Source organism: Electrophorus electricus, chromosome 11 (genome assembly GCF_013358815.1).
Source record: "Electrophorus electricus isolate fEleEle1 chromosome 11, fEleEle1.pri, whole genome shotgun sequence".
Lineage (NCBI taxonomy): Eukaryota > Metazoa > Chordata > Actinopteri > Gymnotiformes > Gymnotidae > Electrophorus > Electrophorus electricus.
Window position 1 is genome coordinate 8957496 of NC_049545.1, and position 18622 is coordinate 8976117.

At 39.3% G+C, this 18622-nt stretch overlaps 1 protein-coding gene and 1 long non-coding RNA gene across 14 annotated transcripts in view; one reads left to right on the plus strand and one right to left on the minus strand.

Moving 5' to 3' along the window:
- Nucleotides 1–18622, minus strand: part of col13a1 (collagen, type XIII, alpha 1) — a 75369-nt gene that overhangs the window by 54124 nt on the left and 2623 nt on the right. For all 13 annotated transcript variants that reach the window (XM_035531742.1, XM_035531738.1, XM_035531745.1 and 10 more), the window contains exon 2: nt 16617–16686. In XM_035531742.1, coding sequence (XP_035387635.1) covers nt 16617–16686 — 70 coding nt within the window. The remainder of the gene's footprint in view (nt 1–16616; nt 16687–18622) is intronic.
- On the plus strand, nt 2481–7440 carry LOC113582554. Its single transcript, XR_003411172.1, has 5 exons — nt 2481–2501; nt 4331–4407; nt 5174–5230; nt 6377–6453; nt 7316–7440. It is a non-coding gene; the product is annotated as an uncharacterized LOC113582554 (long non-coding RNA).

The following is an 18622-nucleotide window of genomic DNA, read 5'->3' on the forward strand; positions in this document are numbered from 1 at the left end:
ATTCTGCCATGCTGAGAGTTATTAAAACAGAAGCTCGATGAGCAGACCTTAGTGGCACTGCTGAAAGCAACGGGGAGCACCTTGATGCTTTTACCATGTGTGTTTCTGCACTGGCATTTGGCCAAGAGTGCTCTACACACCCTGGCTGGTGTTAAAAGTGCATATCAAATGAGTGTTGCCTGCTGGTTGATGGCAAAAACAGAGCTGTCGGTAGTAAACATTACACAGGCACAAGAGTGTTAAAAGAGGCGCACAGTCATCCTGCTGGATGAAATGAGGGAGCAGCCAGACAGAACTGACTGGTAAATGTATTTATAATACGACCGTGGACTTTATTTAAAGAATAACTCAAAAGAGAGTTCTGTTGTGAGGTCTACCTATACTAAGAAACATTGCACAGACTAAGCATGGTTTGCATTTTCTGGGATGGCTTACAGGAACCCTCTTTACTCTGAGAGAGGATGAACTCCTTGACTCGACAGCTGGCACTTGGATGAGAACCTGGGCCAAGGTGTTCCTTCAGCTCCAAGAGGAGAAAGAGGAGCCAGGCGCTGGCTCGTGGACCATGTATGCCCTCACATTTGAAATACTGTGACATTCAGATGTCAGTGTGGCTGAGATGCTTCACTCTGCTTGGAATCTGCTTCTTCCTCTTCCTCTTCCTCTTCTTTTCTTTCTGTCTTTTACCACATTTTACAACCAGAGGCAATAATGGAGGTCAGACGGAGGTTGTATTTGCAGTAACAGCCTCAGAGAAGCAAGCATTAAATAACATGTGAGGTCTTTCACCAAATTGCTTATGGTTAAACAGTTGATTTTCAACCACAGTATCAATGAACAACCTGCAAACAGACATTCTCTAATCAGCCGAGAACTAGTCTAATCACTGCTGATTGGTAGCATAGCAGAGCTTTGTTTAGTCTGGGGAGAATGGTAATATATATCTGCTCAGTGAAAGAGTTTGGGTTTTCTTTTATCTAAAGAGAACCTACTGTTTCAGAGAAATTTGTTCTGATATGTCTAGTTACACTATTGAGACCTTTTCCTGGATTTAGTTCCTTACACAAAGAAAATTAGTGGAGTTTTCTACTAAAACTAAAGAGTAAATGAATCTAGTTCAAAATAAAATCTTTTAAGTATTTAAATATCCGGGTTGGGCCATAGGCCACCAGTTAGTCCTGCATGACAAGAACACGCCTGCACTCATTCAGGTCTTTATATAAGCTCCTCTAACAGGATATCAAAATAAACACAGTCTTGATGAAGGATGAAATGTCAAAGCAAAAGACAAACAGGACTAAAAAGGAAAAATCGCACGAAAGTATCAAATTTCCTTAAGATGAGAAAAACAGACTTGGACTTAAACGCCGAGCTGCATCCTGAGAAGGTAAGGAATGACTGACGTGCTAGCATTCCCCTATTCCCTGAACACAGCCGTCAGGTTTGCCTCCATAAGCAGCACCCCACACAGCTGCAACCATGGCGTCTGTCTGAGAAAGCTCGGGCAACAACAAAAATAATCAAATGCGAACAGACTGTAAGCGGCTTATAAATTGTTGCTGCTACATGCACTGGCCCTCGCTGCTTAGTTAGAGACTGTTGCTACGGTATGCTGAGAACATTTTCAACACCCTTCTCTGTTACAGCTCAAAATACTCCCCTGTGACACGAGCGCTAGCGTCTTAGGCTCGGAGCGTCAGGCTGGGGTTGCATTACAAACACAGTGTAAAAATCAGTCATTTCCTCCTCGCCGTACAGTAAACGATATGAGACGGATCAGATATTAGCCACTGGGATACAGTGTGAACAATATTAGAATCACTGTGCTTAACTGAGCAATCTTTCACTTATTTAGTGAATTGGACAGACATGTAATAGTTTGAAGAGTTGCAGATGACAATTTGGAGGCTGAATTAGAACAATTCAGTATGTTTTTCATTTTTATAACTTTTTTGAAAATTAAAATTCAAAAGCTACAAACTTTGGATGCCCTCAGACTGATTGAAAGGTATGTATACAAATACGTTTATGTTGTATTAAATTGCTGTATATAATGCAAATGTCCAACAGGCAAAGTTGTTTACCAGTTCCATGCATGGGGAGGGATTTTGGTCACAGAATGAAAAAATCAGAAAGAAATAACCAAAAAGAAATAATAGTCAAATAGCAGAATTAACCATAAAGAAAAAGCTTCAGAACACAGTCTCAATGCTGGAACCTTAAGAGTTTTCACACCATTCTGTTTGATTCAGTATGAATTAAACCAGCAATCACATGGTTTTGTAAATGAACAGTCACCATGAGAGCCTCGTTCACATTTTTGAATACACATCTAATTCAGATATGGTTTGAATATAATACAGCATAATACAGATTTTTTTTTTTGTGCGTGTGTGTGTGTGTGTGTGTGATGTGTTTGATTCACTTTGCCACGAGGAGGTCACATAGAGGAAGCAGTTGACATGAAAGCTGTGATTCAGCTCAACATGTAAAGATGACATGTAAAGCTGTGTTTCAGATCAACTCCTTATATACCAACCACAGAACTTTCCAAGAACATGTTCCATAAACACACAAAAACACCTACATCTAGTCTGTATGCTGAGAGGTAGGGACAATTTACCTGGAAAATAACCAGGCTTCTTCCCTGAAGCATAAATCGAGCCAACCTGTGGAGAACCACGCAAGCTCCTTATTCCACTAAACCCAGAGGAGAGAAAGAGATTTCCCATGACAGCCAATGCCACACATATGTTTGAGAGCAGTCAATCGAGCTCAGGCTCCCAGCAGGAGTGTGAACCAGTAGTCAGAACCTGTTTTACATAGGAGCTTGTCAGTTCACAAATGCACAAGTGGTAATACAAAGACTAATATAAGTGGATTAACAATACAAAATAAGCATTAATCCCACCTTGCATGGCCATCTGATTTGAGAAATAATTAGTGAAGAGATTAAACTAATTTCCTTATTGTGCATACTGCACAACAGACCAGGATAAAGCTGCTTTATCTGTACACACAGTAATTACAGGCAGAGAAGTAACAGTGTTTGGCATAGTAACAGCTCCTTCATAAGTGCACTGTGTACAGACACACTCAAAAGCCATTACACAACATCAACAGACAAGGAGCAGGCCTTGTGTGGCTTGTGTCTTTCAGAGCAGAGCACATGGAATTTCTCACATTCGGCAGCAGAAACTGGAAAGTAGAACTCCTAAAAACACTTGCCCTCAAGGCATTTCCACATCAGAGGAAGTCAGCAAGCTATTTGCACAAAACAAATGACCCACTTCACCCTTCAACCACATGACTAAACAGCATCCGTGTTCGGCCTCTCAGAAGCTGGGAGAGCAGACTCATGGCTTGGTTACATTTCATGAAAGGGAATTATCTATTGCAAAGGAATAGCAGGTGCTGTCCTAGGTTCAGGATAAAAGATGTGCTCACGCAGCATTCAGGTTCACAATTCCAGCCTGTTAAAAAGAAGCGACTGTTTGAGGGATATCTTTTTCCAAACATCTCTGCAAAGATTTCATTCTCCTAACTGATCACATCCTAACTGATTTCATTCTCCTAACTGATCACCTAAACATAGCTACTTGACATAAGTCTTCTACATATGAGATCCAAGAATGGCCTGGTAACTCTTCAGTTCAGCAATGAACATGCATGCCTGTGTGTGTCCATGGACCACAATGCCTCAGCAGCCATCTCCTGCTACACTATTACACTCAGAACAATGTGGGCCTGCATGCAAAATTTTCCTCTTTTCTTCAGCTGTGACCTTCTGATCGATCAAGCAGAACTCCAAACCAAATAACTGCACTGCTGAGCGGCTTCCATGCGGCCCCTACTTCACATACATAATGCAGGGGGGTCATTGGATGCCACTCTAATCTGCTCATGCATACACCCCTCCAGCATCACTCAGTGGTGTCCATCCAAATCCATCCCCACCACTAATCATACAAAACTGGGCCAAGGTGGACGCGTCAGCCGTGAAGGCAACCTCTCCCTTCCCGAGTCAAACAGAGGCAGCAATGTTTAGACTACTGGACTAGGAGTTCATATGGATAGCAGAACCAACGTCTGCCATGCTATTTTAATAACAGCACTGAAACTAAAGTGACATAACACCATAAGATTAGCTTAATGAGATGGAATCGAAGTGTTTATGTTAGTATGTGCATGCACATGTCTTTCAGTCCACACATGTGTTTGTGGGACATGCGTGAATTTGTATAGCTCTGTTTCTGCGCATTTACGATAGGGAAGTAGGAAAGTGCATGTGTTTGTTTAGTTCATGTTTCTTGAGTTCCTTCCTTTGCAGTGGCATGTACACCCATGAATCACAGCTACACATTTTCAACAGACCACAAATTACCCGAGTGCTGAAGGAAGATGAAGGTAACGAGCCAGACCTGGTTTACCTCAAGTTCCAATTTACAAACCCCTAACATGAACAAATTATAAAATAACTAAGTATTAAAAAGCTGTATAGTGATCTATAGAAATGTATATAGTATGTATGGTAAACATGGAGATCTAACTAAAGACCAGATAAAAGAGGAGTGGATAAACACACACTTTCCAGCTCAGTAAGCCAGGGTCACCAAGGTGTCCTCTGACAAGCTAGTACCAAAAGTCTCCCACCACCCTAAGTTACCGCCTGAGGCAAATCTTACCTGCCGGAGATCGTCTGAGCACAAATCCGGCTCCTTAATCTGGCTCAGCTGGGTCTACAGTAAGTAATGACATCAGGTTTGGAGGCTGCACACCAGTCTGCTTTTATCAGACCACTCTCGGAGGTGCTCCAAGGGGCCCTGTCTGTGACAGGGGAGTGTGGACTGCACAATTACTGAACTAGAGAGGTAGGGACTATCAGCCATCCCACACACACAGCACAGATCAGAAGCAGACATGCTCATACTTGGGAGTGGAGTGTTACTAATGGAAACACGGTGAACTGCTACTATACATTGTCAAGACAGTCAAATCATTCTGCACAGACTCTTAATAACACTGGTTAACAAAGATATTTTGTTCCATACATAAATTCTTATATAACGTATGTTTCTTATGTATTTTTGCAATCAGAATACAAATATGTTTTTAGTATTTCTATATCATTCATAGTTTTGTTGTTTTTTTCCCGTTATGTATAATTTGGAAGAGCAGGAACAGATATTCCAGAGGCCAGATACAGGTCAAATATCTACACATTTTAGAGGTATGTACTTATTTTAAGTATAATAGAAGGCTTATTCATGAATAAGTATACTAATATATAATTATCATTTAAAACCCATGCATTATGGGAAAAAAATGTAAAAACAGATTCAAATTCATAATAAAAAAGTAATATAAGTTCTACCTATTTTAGTTAGAGTTACAAAAATAGTTGATTGGGGTACTATTATCTTTAAACCAGTCTATCACACTGGTAAAATCCAAGTTGCTACCAATGAATTTTATGGTAATCAAGTAGTCAGTACTGTATACTGTGTTTTTGTACTGTTTTGCACTGTGCTGTATCCTTGCAATTTGTGTGCTTATACTTGGATATAATGTTTGTTTACACTTTAAATGTTAAATGTTGCACCATAGGTCCTGGAGAAACTCTTACTGCATAATTTATAGAGTTTGGTCAACAATGCCTACTTCTCTTGACTAAACTACTTCCTGAAAAAGAATGTGAGAGCCTTCTTGGAGTGTCCAATATGCTCTATATCTATGTTGAAATGAGGATATGTATGCACATTGTTGGGTCAGTTCATTAGTCTATTTTTGCTCATCACTTGATCAGAGAGATACAGTGTGTTATTTTTAGTATTTGTGGGTGTTAGTGTTTAAGGTCACAATTAGGTCATCTACTGACTGATGGACCATGTGTATTTGACTGGTTAAACCAAGGTTTTGTTAAAACTTTTTGTTAAAGAATAAGATTTTATTGCTGCCTTACACCTGAGTACACACACACACACACACACACACACACACACACACACGCACACACACACACACCGTGAACTCATCTCTGCCTAACATCCCAGAAAGGGGCCGCTCAGTGAGGGGCAGAGTATCCCTTCAGCACTGTAAATAACTGTGTTTGTCCAGAGGACATCAAACGGTTGCTTCGTTGCAAGATGAGCAAACCAACTGGGGTTGGGTTTATGGTGGGTGAGAGAGGTGCGGGGGAAGACCATTTTTACATCCTTATGCCCAATTGGTTGTCTCTGTTTAGCAATTCCTGTAACCTCCCCCTACACCAGAACCCAAAAATCTGCAGATGCATTTCCACACACTCTCTCTCACACACATGCACACATGCACACCCACCTACACTGCTTTAACAAATGAGAAGGTCTTTTCCCAGAGCCTGCAGCACCAATCTCCTGCAGCTTCAAACAGCTCCAGTGTTTCCACATTACTGCAGCTGGCCTCTGACCTCAGGTACAAAACACACCACAAGATACAAAAAATGCACCGGTAAGATGAGTTCTCACCAATGCTTTAAATCTGAAAAGCTACCATCATAATCAGCAAGCCAGTGCCATCTATTCTCTGAGATCCTAAGGAATATAATAAACCCAACACAACCCAATAGGTTCTGCTGGGTTGCAACAGAACTTTGGCTGGAATAACACTTTTCTCTGTCTTTCTTAAATTGACATTTTGAAAGGTTTTTTTTTAATCTGAAGACATTGTTTTGAATATTTTCTGAACATTTCCTCACACTAAATATAAGCAATAACTAGTATAAGCAAATTCCATGCCTTTTTCAAAGGAGATTTTTAAATACCACTTGTAATCTTAGGTTTGTTGTCTGTTTTTGTATTTTATAAAAGTCCCATAGAGGGCTCCAGTCCTCATTCCTGCTTAGCTGACAGGATGGGATACTTCTTTGAAGTGAGCAAGCAGGCCGGGTAATGGGAGGCCTGTTGACAGCATGTAAGACCCCTCCATAGAATTTGCCTGATGACTAGTGACTAATCAGGCCCTCCACACTACACATGGCACATTACATAGTATTGTGCAATTTTGCACACATTCTTGTCCAGAGCAACCAATAAATAAAATAATAGCACATAAAAGAAAGGTATATGACACTGAAAAATCAAGAAAAGTTTAAATAAAGTTCAAACAAGAAACAGAGGTACCTGATTCCATTTACAATTGAAATTATAAAAGTGCAAAATGCCCTTTTCTGATAAACATCTGTGAAAATGATCAATTATGTCTTCTCTTAACTTATGGTATCTTACTTCAGTGATAATGTGACTGGCCTCTCTGGTTCTGGTGTGTTCATTATCAGACTAAGAGGCATTCACTCCTGCTTATACCAAATGACTGAAACAAGCCCTCTGGAAGAGAGAAGTGGTCACAGAGAGTCTTCAAAATCTTATGGTGTATAAATTCTGTGGAAACTGGCTGTGATCATAAAATTAAATCCTACTGAAATGAAAGCAACTCCTTCTCTCTCTCTCTCTTTCTCTGTCACAGTATTTTTTTCTTCCTGGTCCTCTCTGCCTTCATCTCCCTCTCTTCCTGATCAGGAAGTCAACCAGAGGTCTCCAGTCTTCTGGCATCTGTAGGGATGGAAGCTAGGGAAGACTCCAGAGCCCCTGTTAAACACATATACTTCTACTTCTAACGGCTTTGCAAGAGAAAGGCAGAAAAGAAGGCCCTTTGTGGGAGTTTTTGCATTCTTCCCTGAGTAAGGAATCTAAAGCACTTCAGAATCATACTCAAGTGAAAATGACAGCAAAACCTGCACTGAGAATAAGCTATACAACTGTTATTTTTAATGCAAGGAGAGAAGTGAAATAAAAGGATCCACAGAAGACTCAGTAGCACTACATATGCAGAGCAATAATTTAACTTAAATAGCATTTACATATAATGCAAGAATAGGAATAGGATAAAAAATAGGAGGATACTGATGCAATCAAAGACACAAATACTCAGCTGACAGAGAGTTTTTTTATTTAGTTTTGTTGTGAGTGTATATGTGTGCATGTGTGTGTGTGTGTGTGTGTGTGTGTGTGTGTGTGTGTGTGTGTGTGTGTGTGTGTGTGTGTGTATTTTTAGCTGAATCTGATAAAAGGGGTTACATAAGTCATTTCATCCAGGTAATATCATTGCCTACTGCCACCTACAAAGTGACAAAAATGTCCTTAGGGCATGCTGACAGAAACATCAAAGGCCTCTAATAAAAGCATCAGCTTTGTATCAAATTGCATGAACAGAAGCCATGCCAACCTTCATCAGTTTGTATTTTTTCCTTTTCTTTTGCTATAGAACATCATTCCTTCATCTAAAATAGGCCTTGGATTATAGAATACATGAGGCAGGGAAAGAGGGGAAGATCAGAAAAAAACAATAAGAAGGCCATTGAGGAAAATAAGATAAAAAGCCAAAGAATCAGAGGGTTCTATTAGAGTAACAGTAATGAAAGAACAAGGGAAGGCAGAAGACACAGGTCTCAGACAAGGCAAATCAAATGGGAGGAAATGTTGTGTATCCATTTAATGGGCCTAATTAGTTCCTAAGTGCTTCACCTAGAAAAAAAAAGAAAGGGGGGGGGGGGGGGGGACTAACCAGTGTGAGTTTAAAAAAAAAATAAATTAAATAAATCTAAAAAAAATAAAATATATAAGCCTCTAAAATAATCTTATCAACTAAACTTTACAGAATCTGTAAAGATGCCTTTCAGCAGCTCCAAAAGGTACCAATGTCCATTGAAAGAAGTAGGCTACCTGACCTTTGCTAAGTGCTTGTGGGCAATTCTAGAGATGAGGGGTGAAAGGTTGAGGGTCAGGGTAAGCCCCCAGGATCTTATTTGGCCTGTAATATGACACCACACCACTACCAGAACCACTTCAATCGCCACAGACTTTAGTGTTTAAGAACTCATGAAATCCCTTCTGTTAGTCCATAATGGCCTGCAGAAAGTCTACTAATGTTTCTTATTGTCTTTTTGGCATAAAGCAGGTCAGAAGACATTGTTACCGCTGCCTCCACAATGTGTCATGCTATAAATGTACCATTCAGGAATGGTGATCGTTCACCTAACACTTAGCGAATGCCAAAAAAGATATACATGTGCATGTTAAACACTTAATGTGAAAAAAAAAACAAATGAATTCAGTATGTGTGAATATATGCAGGAACTAATCATGTAACTGAATTAAAATGGAAATAATTTCATGTAATGCTAATAAAACCCAAATTAAACTAGTATAAACTTAAATGATGACAGAATTATATCAAGCCCCACATTAATAATGCATGTTACTTGAAAGTTATTGATCATGAGTGTTTTGGTTTCATAAAAAATGGAGACAGCTCAAAAGGAATTGGCACAAGCAAAGATCTAAGGCTGAATTGCAAAATCAATGCCTGATGTGGACATAAAATGCAAAAGTAAGGCATCGATGTAAGACATTCCCATGCTGAGACATCTGTTATAGCCCTTAATGATATAAAGAGAGGAGTGATGTCAGGGCTTTTGCTTAGAATGATTCCTTAGAGTGATTTGTTCAATACTTTGACCTTCTTTTAAAGTCCTATGATTCCATGTGGAAAGGTTCTCCTTTTATGTAATGACCTTTACCATTCCTTTTGCCCTTTACATATAGCTTGCATTTTCCAGAATCGCCCTGAGACAAATTTAGGCCCTGGAGAATAACTAAGAAAATGCAGATTCCATCTCCCCCTGTATATCATGACTGCTCAAATGCTATTATAAAGCAGGCTATTGTCACTTTGGTTTCAGGTCTGTACTCAAACACACTGCAAGATCACACTGTTAAAGAACTGCTGAGAAGCTCTGCCTAGCTACATTATAATCAGCAGTTAAATGGCATGATGGAAGATATGACTGTCATGGTAGAGAAAGTCTTGGATTTGTCTAATGGTTCCATGGTTGGAAGGCTTATTGCTTCCATCCCACATAAAACTTCAGCTGAAATTTCTACTCTTATTAAAAAATTTTTAGGGCTGATTCAAAGCAGATGGGCTGCTGCTCCAGTGCTGCTCACAGACAGACATACTAATTCTTGCCTCTAATGGTCCTTAATAACATACAGATTTTAACATATCTCATTTACAATGTATAAAAAGCCCCTGGAAATTTTCAGGCAACTTCTAGAAGATTTAATGGTTTTGGTTCACCTGTGGAGGAGGACCTGGGCCTTGGTGAGGGGCTGACGTTATCGTCAACCGCCTGAACTTTCAAGTCCATAATTTGCCTTGGACTGCAAAAGGTGATGCATGACTTTCTGAAATGAGCTACTACAATTCCAACTACTGTGGCTGCCGTGCCCAGTGAAAAAAGACTCCAAAGGGAGATATTTTCCTCCTTTCAAATTCAATAAAAGTGTTGTTTTTGGCCATGTGCCCAGAGCTGTTCACATAAGATCTGGCTCCCTCAGTGCACTGGAAAGCAGCATGCACCCTGATGCCCACAGGAAGTCTGCAGCAGGCAAAACCATGCCAACACATGCTGCACCTCAGGGGACCAGGGGCCTAGCACACACACAGACACACACACACACACACACACACACACACACACACAAACAGAGAAGGCTCTGGTGTAAATCCATTAGATTTACTTTAAATTTATAGTAACCTATATTTCTACAGATTGGCAAGTCCCCAATGGGACAGTGCAGGTTATGATTTAGCTGTATACAGGCCAACCATAAACAAGGATTAAACATCTTATCTTTTTTTCACAGTTGGTGAAATGTTGGTAATTGGATAGCCATGTTTTATGATATTCAGAAGAGCTCTATTTTCATTGTCAGGGCTGCAGTTGTGTGTGAGTCATAACAGTCAGATTATTGATATTAATTTCAATACATGGCCAAAAAGCACAGAGCAAATAAGAAACAGCCTGGATTGAATGCAGAAGTATCAACAAGTATCAACAGTTTATGCCTGTAACTCACCCGGCTCTGACCTGAACTCTGGGTCTCTTTGCTCTAGTGGTCTATAAAGCTAATTATGTAACACTTGAAGTGAGCATTTCAATAATGTGTTTAGGGAATATTCACAGGATCTAATGTAGAGATATGGGTGATCAGCTTTCTGCGCTTCTGTTTGATTCCCTGATGCCTGTTTGAGTCTATTCAATAAGCCATGAAAGCAAAATTTTCATTATTATGTCTATATGTTTGTACATGGAATACTTTATTTTACCCCTGAAAATATCACAAAATATTGTTATATGTGGAATTCAACCAGGGACTTTAACATGTGATTGGTTTGCAGGACGCATTATAATGTGATAATAAAAAAAATTTAAAAAAACATTATGAAGCTTAGGTTGTTTAGTTTCTCAGTACTTTTTGTATGTGAATGAAGCATTCACTTCAGGGTGAAAATTGCTTCACATTGGCTATCAGTACATCATTTAGATCAGAGGACCATTGTATTGTTTTGGCTTTTCGCTATTTTTTTAAACAACGTCTAGAGATACACTTACAACTAATACATTCCATGGCTTGTTATTAAATTATTTTTGGTTCCTTACCAATTAGCTGTTTTTTTGTTTTTTTTTTCAGTTTGTTTAATACTGTTTCAATATACAATAATACATTATGGAAGAGTATAGGCACATTTTACAATATATATTGTCTGGAATATGTTTTGGTGGTACTGTCTGAAGTTATTAGACAAATGGCAAAGATTACTGTATGAGTGTATAAAATTTAGACAGGATGAGAACATCATGACAGCAGGTCTAAAAATAATAGATTAAGGGATTAAGAGTATCTCAGGATGTGGTATTATTTTTGATTAATGCTTTTAAAATGTTAGCCTTGAAAACAACACAGAAGAATGCTATTATTTGCACATTAATCCTTCGTGCACTCATTAAATTATTTCCCAGAACAATGTACATAGTTTCATCCTCCAAATCCATCATCAAATTCTAGGAAACAATTTTCACATCTCCCATATAGAATTCTTATTGCACAGCATCATGTTTTATTTATCCATTTTATTTATACTATCATGTAGTATAGCATTGTGTTTGTATATCCACAATCATATAGCACAGCATTGTTTTTGGATATCCACAAACATATAGCACAGCACTGTGTTTGTTTAGCCACAATCACATAGTACAGCATTGTGTTTGTCTATCCTAAATTCCACCACACTATTATACAGCAGTTTCCTTTCTCCACTAAAGGCGAACCAACAGAGTTGCACAGCAGGTTCAGTGTCATTGGGATTATATTACACCTCATTTCACCTACAAAGATTCACTATCATGCACTTATTTGTAGAAGCATTAAACAGACACACGTTTGGCCACCCACAGAGGAATGGCCATGCATCTCCTCTAATTACTTATTCAAGCAACATGCTCAGAATGAAAGCAGGCATACATATTTAGGGCTTGATTTAATGCCTAATGTACATCACAATGTAATTTAGATTCTGAGCAGTATGACAGTGTTCTTTCAAATGAACATAAATTAAGTACTAATGCACAAAATAAACTAGAATAGCACTGAGCTATAAGCTTTGGTGTGCTGATATGCTGCATAACCACTTCTAAAATAGACATAGTAATTTGCATTCAGGTACATGTCTTTGAGCTGCCCTGAGGCAGGGTTTATCATGGTAATTTTATTTATCATGGTAATTTATCAGGAGCCAAACCTACAACAAACTGGTTGCTCCATAAAGGACATCAGGAATTAACTGTGAAATTTCTCCCAACAAAATACAAATCAGCTGAGGATTTAGAAAAGGCAATATGGGCATGGGCAGGTTCTTCAAGGATCGATGCAAAAAGCAGATGGCTAACCCCTTAGCTTTCTTCAGGGCCAGCTCCCTCCCTCCTCCTCTCTGTCTGCCTTGCACCTCCTCTCAAGCTGCCACTGCTCTGTCCAAACCCTTTTTTCTCTTACACATGCTCTCCTGTCTGCCCTCATTCCTCACGCTTTCTATGCCCATCTGCAGTGACTGCATGTCTGCTGATCATGGCTAGCAGACAACATCTATCCCCCGAGGAAGAGCGCTCCCTGGCAGCTGGGGTGTAAAGTAATCACTGGACAGGAAAGGAGATCTGCCAGCGCCTCTTCCTGTCACCAGACACGTCAAGGTGAACTTGGGACTCCTTAAATAAACCAGCGCCAATGACCTCTTCACCTGATCCAAGCATGAAGATTAAAGGATGTCTCTCGTTTACAAGGGCTGACTGACCTTTTTACTTGGATTTGCATCTGGGGAATATTTTAAATTTGGATTAAATAGCTTTCCTGAACCATCTTAATTTGAATATGCTTTGTGAATAACTGCTCTCTCTTCCTTCCTTTCTCTCTCTCTGTTATTCTCTCTCTCTCAGACTCAAACACACACACATACACACACACACACACACACACACACACACACACACACACACACACACACACAGCACCAGGAACATTCTTTGATCCAGTCCGATCTACACTGGTCTGTCATCATGCTATGCACTGGGCATTCTCTGAGAGCCCATCATGCCAGGTGCTTGATGTCCACCACCAACCTGTGGAAGTCCTAACACTAGAGGGCACTGTTACAAGACAGTGTGGAATTTGCACAATAAAACACTCCAAATGTGTTCACGCAGCAGTGTTCATGCTTGCTTTTCCAGTTCTAATAATGTCAGATGCAACCAGTTAAACTGAGAGTAAAACAACTAAAGTGAGACTTAAACAAGAAATTAGCATCCTCCTGGCTGGCCTTTATATCCTGTGCTATGTTCTGTTTTGTACTTTATTGTTGCTGGGAGTGTAGAGGGGCTGTTATGGCAAAGATGTCATACTTAGATTCCCTGAAGCTTGGTTCTGGTTACACACACACTAGAAATGTCACCTCGGCCACTGGCCAAGTAAACTGTTAAAGCTCGCTTCCTGTGACCGGGGACAGGTTTGACTTTATCCTCTTTTCCCTGCTGGTTAATCTCCTCACAGGCCTAGAGACATGAGACTGCTCTGCTCTTTCCCCCAGCCAGACAGCACTCATATCCACCTGGGATCTCCGGAGGACTTTGGGTCAAACTAGTGAGGGTGACGCATGTTTACAAAAATATACCTTTTAGCCCAACTCTTATGGGCCCCTCTATTACCACCAATGACTTCCAATGTTAGCCTTTAGCCTGTATTCTGTCACAAAGTAGCTAAATCCCTCAGCGGGGTTGATTCTTTGGTGGGGGCGGAAATGAGAGTGATGGGGATGTGTGGTGCATAAAGTTGAAGGGTCTCTTTCTTCTTCTACTTTTCCTGATACAATGTCCAAGAAAATGCCATTGAGGCCCTCAGTAAACAATGCGTGGATTCAAGAAAACTCTAGGGGCTCAGGCCTGGACTCAATCTAATTGTCATGAAGCTTTCCTTTTCCCTAACAAAGCTGTTGGCCTCTGTCCTTCTGGGAAATGTCACAGAAATATCTACCATAGAATATACATTGCTGTGAAGTTATCATATCTAAAATTTTCCCACCTTAATAATACAGCCCAGTACTGTACTGTGAGAGATAAGCCCTCCCTCACACACATATATTCAAATCCATGTGTCAGTGTTTTTTATGTGTACTAGTATACTATACTTATATGTTTACATGTCTCCGTTTCACCCAATGGCTCAGGCAGTAATAATCATAAACCTTAGCAGCACTATGACACATAACCTGCTATCTAGGACACTATCACACTGATACCAAATGCTGAATGATAATGTTTATACATGCTCATCTACTGCTCGGAACACTACTGAGGTCACAGTACAGATTTGGACCAGGTATGTCAAGCATTTTCAACTCTACAAGAGTTACTATCCACTCCGATGTACACTTGATTAATATGAGTGAACTCACAGTGATGATACTATGCTAGGTATTAGACTATGATGCCAAGTTTTTCATTACATTGTCACTCAGAAGACTTCATTGCCAAAATCAATTGCATAATATCCTTTAAACATTTAAATGACAGACGAAAAATGTAATTAAAATGTTGCTGAACAGGCTAAAGGTGTGTATGTGTGTGTGTGTTTGTCACAAGGGGCTTCTAAGAGCCATAGATGGGGCCACTACTGCGTGTCCCTTAGCACTCAAAATAAACAAAGGAATGGAAGCTATCTGAACACTGCCTGCAGGAATGACTGACAGACAGCAGATGCTGTAAAGAAGCAAAGAGAGTGCTACATATGCATATATATTCATATAGTATCCATATTCATAAACTCAAACTTAACAAAGCATAAACAATACAAAATTTCCTAACTAATAAAATAATCAGCATTCAAACCTAATATTAACATTTGCATTTATTTTCTTTTTTGATAGTATCATTAAACCTAGGAGATAGATGGTGCTAAAGAACATTAGAACTAAGCAAACATCAGTTAATAGAATTATCATAATTTTAAAGGGACATTTGGCTGCTTCCTTTAGGTTTTTAATATATATGCTCCCAAACACCATTTACACCATTTAATTTTCATATTTTGTATGATTATTTTGTTTATTTTACCTATGCTATATAGAAGATTTTTCTTCAAAGAAAGAAAGAAAAAAAATAAAGTATGCATGGGTAAACACAACATTGTTAATGACTTTGGGAAGTGAAAATAAATGAATATAGTGTTGTACCTACAGGTGTGTGAAACTCTTACAAGTTACTTACAGTAAGCAAGCTATGGGTTCTGTTGTTAACAAAAAGGAAGATAATTGAAAACCACAGTTACCATGCTGAGATGAAAATGGTTTAGAAACCAAACTGTAACACCCCCCAAAATTCTTATTTTTATATTTACACACTCACCATTTTCTCAACACTTTCATATGTCTAGACCATACTTTGTGTTCAGTCATGTATTAGCCTGATTATTTTATTAAACATGACCCTGTAGAGCAAATTGGACTTGTTTTCTATGAGCAACAGATCTTTTTGACAGTTCCATCTGCCCGGGAATGCCAAGATGATGCCATAACATCACTCTGGTTTGCATTATAGTCCACCCGAACCCAAGTGAAAGCCAATGACTGCAAACAGCATCCGAAATACGACTACACCTGTCACCACAGTGAGGGCACAAGCGCAGTCCTGTGAGCTAACATTGGGATTAACTAGAAAGGACTTTTTTTTACACTGACTGTTAACTACCTTTTAAATTACAGAGGGAAATGGAATGTAACTGGCATTGTCTCTATTCCACAATTCTGCCTAACATTAGCAGCCATCACATATATGTCAGCACTGGAACAGAAGATGGTCCTTGACTTGTAATTGGAAGGTTGCTGGTTCAAGCCCAACCACTGCCAAGTTGCCACTGTTGGGCCCCTGAGCAAGGCCCTTAACCCTCAATTGTACTCATAATTGTAAGTCGCTTTGGATAAAATTGTCAGCTAAATGCTGTGAATGTAAATGTTTTTGTAAATGGACTTGGTGTTAAATGGTCTCTGCCAATGGCTTAAACAAATTTAAGAGAATATTAGATAAAGGAAGCATAGAGCTCTTGAGAACTTTAGCTTAGTGTGTTACAGACAGTATGAATGGGCTGGGTTAAGGGAGAAATGGGTGGTTCCGAATGTTACATCAGACCTACCTGGTGGACATAGACAGTTGTGGGTGGTATCCCGAATCTCACGAGTCTTCGACAGACGAGAGTCTAACTTCTGCAAAAGAACAAAGAAGATTTTGATATTCAGTTATACAAGGAAAGCACTAGAAGTCAGGCTTATCTGCACATTTGCAGCACAACAAAAATATCATAAAGACAAGCACAATTTGGTCTGTTTTTAACAATCTGAATAGATAAATATTATAGTTGGAAGTATGACCTTTCCCAGAAACACTCCATACATTCTCCTTGCATAGCAGATGGAGCCACTCATGCTATTAGCAGAGATGGGTGTGTGGTCTGTGTGCACTGACAGGTGCAGCTGTTTTGTTAGTTACTTTATTAACAATATCAGCATACAGGTCAATGCTGTAGCTACATTAACCTCCTTTTTTGCCATATTACTACATGGGTGCTCTTCTATTCTAGCCTTTCAAAGATCAACTTTATAGTGCAATAACCAGGTAATGGACAATTTAATGACTTAGGTTGTGATTTACAAAAGTAATTTATACAAGTAGAGACCAAATGTGGAATATGGAATGCAATGAACAGGTTTCCAAAGTAACAAAAGTATCACTACCTAATATGATTCAGATCTATGGACTAGCATTCCTAATGATAATAAAGGGTTTCTATGTGGAACAGAGAACTTAGTACATCATTAAAGTGAGACAGATGTGACAGAAATTGCCACTCTAAAGTCACATGACTCTGGTGATAACTTTCAATGACTGTCAATATTATTATTGCAAAGCTTGAAAACAGCTCATTAAATGTGTCCATGAAATGGCAAAGTTGTACAAGTCATGGCTCAGTCATCTAATATTAAATACCATGTGCTAAATCTTTTTCAGGGTGCTATCAGGCAAATTTTCTTGCCCCAGTTTATGTTAACCACAAATCGTTCCAGGGGTTTATTTGGATGACACTGGCAGGGCATCCTCCCAGCTGCAAATGTCTTTACGCAGTACAGCTTCAAACCAAATAAGTGATCAGATTTTTTCCACAACACTGCAGTCAGCTGGAGTACAGTTGAATGTCTCGTAAAACATAAATAGAGCCAGCAAAGATTAACAAGGATAGGACACACAGAAGAACAATGTCATGACAGTGTACTGTAATATATGGGATAAGCAACAGGCTGTTATTGAGCAAGTAGAATAAGACTTGGAAAATGGATTATGATTTGAAAGGTGTGCCAACCCTGCCCAATCCATTTTTTCCATGGGAATATTGTAATTATATTGTAAAGTCTTTATCATCGATAAATATGGAATATATTCACACGTTTCAATGTCTAAGATCTGGCTTGAGACCAAATGAAAGGGTTATGGGGGAATGAATACACAAAAGACATATCAGTCAAATATGTTTTTAATAGAAATAACCAGGAAAGACCTGCACCTTTTTCAAAGTCAAAGCCCTCACACTGTGTTAAAAAGCCTACCAATTTGAACAAACAGAGCACAAATACAGAGAAAAAAGATTGTAGTAATTACACTGATTATAATTATGAATATTATTAGTACGTATTACGTAAAACTGTGGAATTACAGGATGCAGAGCATGCAAAAGGCAGGTGGGGGCTGTGGTTGTTGTGATGGTGAAGAGGCAGCTGCTGTCAGGGTGCTTTAGGGCTGGGGTACAGAGGGAAGTGGCATTCTCCGCCTCTCTGCCTCCCAACTTCTCCAGTAACACAAACCCCAGTTTTGATCTGGTTTTAGCATTCTATTTTTAAAATATGACAAAACATTTTACAGTTCCAATGTCTGATTACTACTAAGACCCCCAGCCTTACCAGCCAGGGAAACTGCATTACTCTCTCTCTCTCTCTCTCTCTCTCTCTCTCTCTCTCTCTCTCTCTCTCTCTCTCTCTTTTTTCTGTCAATGTTTCTCTCTCTCTCCTCTCTCTCTGTCTCTCTCTGTATTTCTCATCTCCTCTCTCAGGTCTGTTTCAACACTACAACTGATCTAATATAAACCTCTTG